Source organism: Triticum dicoccoides, chromosome 5B (genome assembly GCF_002162155.2).
Source record: "Triticum dicoccoides isolate Atlit2015 ecotype Zavitan chromosome 5B, WEW_v2.0, whole genome shotgun sequence".
NCBI classification, from domain to species: domain Eukaryota; kingdom Viridiplantae; phylum Streptophyta; class Magnoliopsida; order Poales; family Poaceae; genus Triticum; species Triticum dicoccoides.
Genome location: NC_041389.1, coordinates 427,283,063 through 427,287,186, shown reverse-complemented (window position 1 = coordinate 427,287,186; position 4,124 = coordinate 427,283,063). Strand labels below are relative to the sequence as shown.

The window sequence follows — 4,124 nt, the reverse complement described above, 5'->3', positions numbered from 1 at the left end:
AAAAAAACTAGGGCGCTAGCCACCACATCGCAGACGACTCCCTTCCTCCTAACAGACAGGGGCACCCCGCACCCCGGCTCAAAAGCTCCACCGCCGCGCTCCGCAAACCCGACCGAATTCTCGGCCTCTCGCCCAGGGAGGCGACGCCACCGCGACTTCCCTCCCCGCCGTCGCCGCCTCCGCCTCCGCCTCCGTGCCCGCGGCGCGGCCTTTGCTTCCTCCCTCGGAGAATCGAGGTACGGGTGGTAAGTTTTTGAATCTCCCCGCCTCAAATCGGCCCTTTCGCCTCCTTACTGCCTACTGCCTTCAGCTTTGCTTGAGGGAAGTCGCTTTTGTCTTGTTTATCTTGTTTCCGACTGTTGAGAAACCCCTTGATCTGGTCACGCTGCTCTGTTGTTTGCCTGGGTTGGGCAAGGGAACTGGCGTTGGGTGTCTCTTTGGTTCAAAACAAGTGTTTGGTGTTTCTTTTGCTCAAAACAAGTGTTTGGTGTTTTGCTGTTGAAAACAAGTGTTTGGTGTTTCTCTGATGAAAACAAGTGTTAGGTGTTTTTTTTTTTTTTGAAAACAAGTGTTTTGTGCTTCTTAGATGCGTATCAGGTGTCCTCAAGTTGCGATTTTTGGGTGCTGTTTTACCCCCAATACATCCAATAGCGTTAAGATTTGACATTGTAAGTTTCCCCTGGACTGCAAAGTGTATGGATCGTGTTCGGTTATTGCAAATAAGACTGTTTTAGGAACCTGGACTGCGATATTGTTAGCAATGTAGATTTCGTAGTACAATCCATCTTTAACTTTAAGTAGAATCCCTTTCTGTGCTATATGATTTTGAGCTTAATCTTTACAGTTTCCATTCCTGCAAGTTACATGGCCTGTGAAGATATCTAACATTCGACACATATGCTAGTGAAGGTTTAAGGGAACTGATCTTTATCTTATATTTTGTCTGGTTGAAATGCCACACTTATAGTAGCAATCACATGTGTCATAGTTATCTTTTTCTTGGACTGCTAGAACATCACAGTTGCCTTTTACTATCTTTATGTGATGAAAACAATCATGGATCTCTATTGTAAGGAGAACAAAGCATATCTGGTACTCTGTTCTTCTGGTCGATCTTATAGTGGGCATACAATGTGCAGTGGAACTTGTGCTGACTAAAGCAAATGATTCAAATTTTAGCACTAACATGTTCCCTTGAATTTGTGGTCAGCATATGATGTTGGACTTCTTATAAGAGTTCGAGATTCTTGAATCAACTGTTAAAGTACCTTAAACACCCATAGGAAAACTATCAAACAGCAAAAGCTGGTGACATTAACCATTTTAATTTCTCCACTTCTTATAAGAGTTTGGGATTGTTGAATCAAACTGTATAGTACTCCCTCCTAAAGAAATATAAGAGCGTTTAGATCACTACTTTAGTGACCTAAACACTCTTATATTTCTTTCAGAGGGACTGCTAGAACATAATTTCTCCACTTCTTATAAGAGTTTGAGATGGTTGAATCAAACTGTATAGTACTCCCTCTGTAAAGAAATATAAGAGCGTTTAGATCACTACTCTAGTGATCTAAACGCTCTTATATTTCTTTACAGAGGGAGTACCTTATACACTCGTAGGAAAAATATTAGGGTATTAAAACAGCAAAAGTTGGTGACAACCATTTAATTTCTCCACTTCTTATAAGACTTTGAGATTCTTGAAACAGATTGTATAGTACCTTATACACCTGTAGGAAAAATATCAGAGTAAAACAGCAAAAGTTTGTGACATTAACCATTTAATTTCTCCACAGCATCTTGTGTTGCCTTTTCATATAGCTAGAATCAGACTATACATTTACTTGTACACGTGTAGGGAAAATATCAGGGCAAAAAAGCAAAAATGGGTGACATCCACCCTTTAATCTCTTCGCAGCATCTTGTGTTGCCCTTTCATATAGCTAGAATCAGACTGTATAGTTCCTTATACACCTGTAGGAAAAATTATCAGTGTAAAACAGTAAAATGGGGTGACATCAACCATTTAATTTCTTCATAGCATCATGTGTTGCCCTTTCATATATCAACCATCAATCAGATCTCAAGAGTGGAGCAAAAAAGATCCCTCTAAAAATATCCTTCTGGATACTTTTGGAGAGTCTAGGAAATGCAAAAAAGAACCTTTAACAACACCCTTTTCACCCTACAGTCAGCCGGTTCTTTTTAATTTTTATTTATTCAATGGACAATGTGAATTTTCTTGTGTTAGACTTTGTAAGACTTGATACGCTAAGCATGCTTATCTTGTACTTGCAGTCCTCAAGATGACGAAAAATTCAAGGAGCATGAAATATTCGTCTGCTGAGCTCAGATCAACGCGTTATTTAAGGCCCTTCAGCCATTGTAGTTTCAAGAGAGTTGCTACCCAGGAGCCAACATTAGCAGCAACGGAGAAATGTGCATGGAAAGACGCGATCTGTCCAGTCTGCATCGAATGCCCGCATGATGCTGTCCTTCTACTCTGTTCATCTCATGACAAAGGCTGCCGTCCATATGTATGTGGAACCAGCTTCCTCCACTCAAATTGTCTCGACCAACTTATAGAGTCATGCAGAAGCCCAGGAAGCGGCGATGATCCAGGCTCGATAGTGCTCACATGCCCTCTTTGCCGTGGTGAGGTTAAGGGATATACACTGGTTGAGCCTGCTCGGGAGCAGCTAAACAGAAACAGGAGGAGCTGCATGCAAGATGGCTGCTCATACAGTGGTACATACAGAGAACTCTGCAGGCATGCACGAAAGAAGCATCCTTCGGCAAAGCCTCGTGCTGCGGACCCTCTACAGACTTACAGATGGAGGCGACTCATGTTCAGAACCACGTTGCAAGACATGATCTGCGCAACGAGCTCGTCAATGCTCCAAGAGCTATTGTCTGCCATGTTGCAGTGGGAGGAGCTTCTGTCATCTGGTTGGCGTGGAGGTGATGATCACCTTGGTGCTGCTAATGATACTGCAGTGTAAATGGCCAATACGGACTTTGTTGCTCTGTGATATGTGATTGCTCGCAGAAACATGAGAAAATGACGTGCTATTACCGCTAGCATAACCTCCTACAGAATTTGAGACCTGACAGAGTAGTGGTTGCCTGGATCTGTTCTCAGGGAGTATGATTGGCCTATATTCAGAAGAAACATAAGGCTTTCATGGATTTAAAGGTGCTAGCAAAGTGGTGGAATGGTTTGAATAGTTATTTTGGAAGTTCATGTCTGTCTATTTTATCTGGTGTGTGATGCACTGCTCTTGTGCATCCCTGTTGACTGTTGCATTGTATGAACATAACATTTTCTTCTGAAATATGCAATTCAACTTGCTATTGATCTCCTATGGGCAGGTTGATAAGGTCACTTGGGCCAATATGTGGATGTCGGAGATTCTTTTTCTTAAAAATGAAATTAGCAGGTATCCAATATCTTGAACGGGTATGAAAGTTACAAAAACCCGATATGAACATGACATCCACTATTTTGAAGATGGATATGATCCGTGAAAAACTGAACGCTGGTCCTTGCTTTATTCCCGAACCAGACTAGCCACTTTTCCATTATGTGACATTTGTCCTCTTTGTAAGCAATTCCAAGAGTTCGCGGTGCGTCTCATATATCATATGCCAATGACAATTCACGGGTACAACTTGGACGGAGGTTTTCATTTGGCTTGGGTTCCACAACTGTGAAAGTGAATAGTTTCTTTCCTAAGCACAGGTGCTTATTTGTATAGTAGACACTTAGGCACCGGTTTTCAAGGAAAAACCAATTTATTTTATAATCACCTCTCTAAGCACTTTGCAGCGTATATGATGCTTATTGCTTGGGAGATTTGAAAAGAGCATAACGGGTTCTCTATACTCTTGTTGCCCCAGGGATGAAATAAAAGATAAAACTTGGCTTTGGACGATCGCGGGTGCAATGGGTTTGAGTAATCTTCTCCTCTTATCCGCCTTGTGGTGGATTTTCTATTAGCTTTTCGAATTTGCTCCATGCTTATTTTCATCGATTTTAGGCCTATTAGTCTTATTCATGCCATTGCAAGATGCTTGCCGTTAGACTTTCACCACACATGAATGCAATTGTCTCCAACTCTCTT

At 41.9% G+C, this 4,124-nt stretch overlaps 1 protein-coding gene across 2 annotated transcripts; it reads left to right on the top strand.

Moving 5' to 3' along the window:
* The first annotated feature begins 42 nt into the window (after positions 1-42).
* LOC119309916 lies at positions 43-3,365 on the top strand. Of its 2 annotated transcripts, none has more exons than XM_037585819.1 (2): positions 43-236; positions 2,299-3,365. In XM_037585819.1, the coding sequence occupies exon 2, from the start codon at positions 2,307-2,309 to the stop codon at positions 3,000-3,002; it is 696 nt and encodes a 231-aa protein (XP_037441716.1). In that variant the 5' UTR covers positions 43-236; positions 2,299-2,306; the 3' UTR covers positions 3,003-3,365. The 2 variants fall into 2 exon arrangements, with proteins under 2 accessions (XP_037441716.1, XP_037441715.1); XM_037585818.1 differs by having other exon boundaries at positions 43-245.
* Positions 3,366-4,124: the final 759 nt, after the last annotated feature.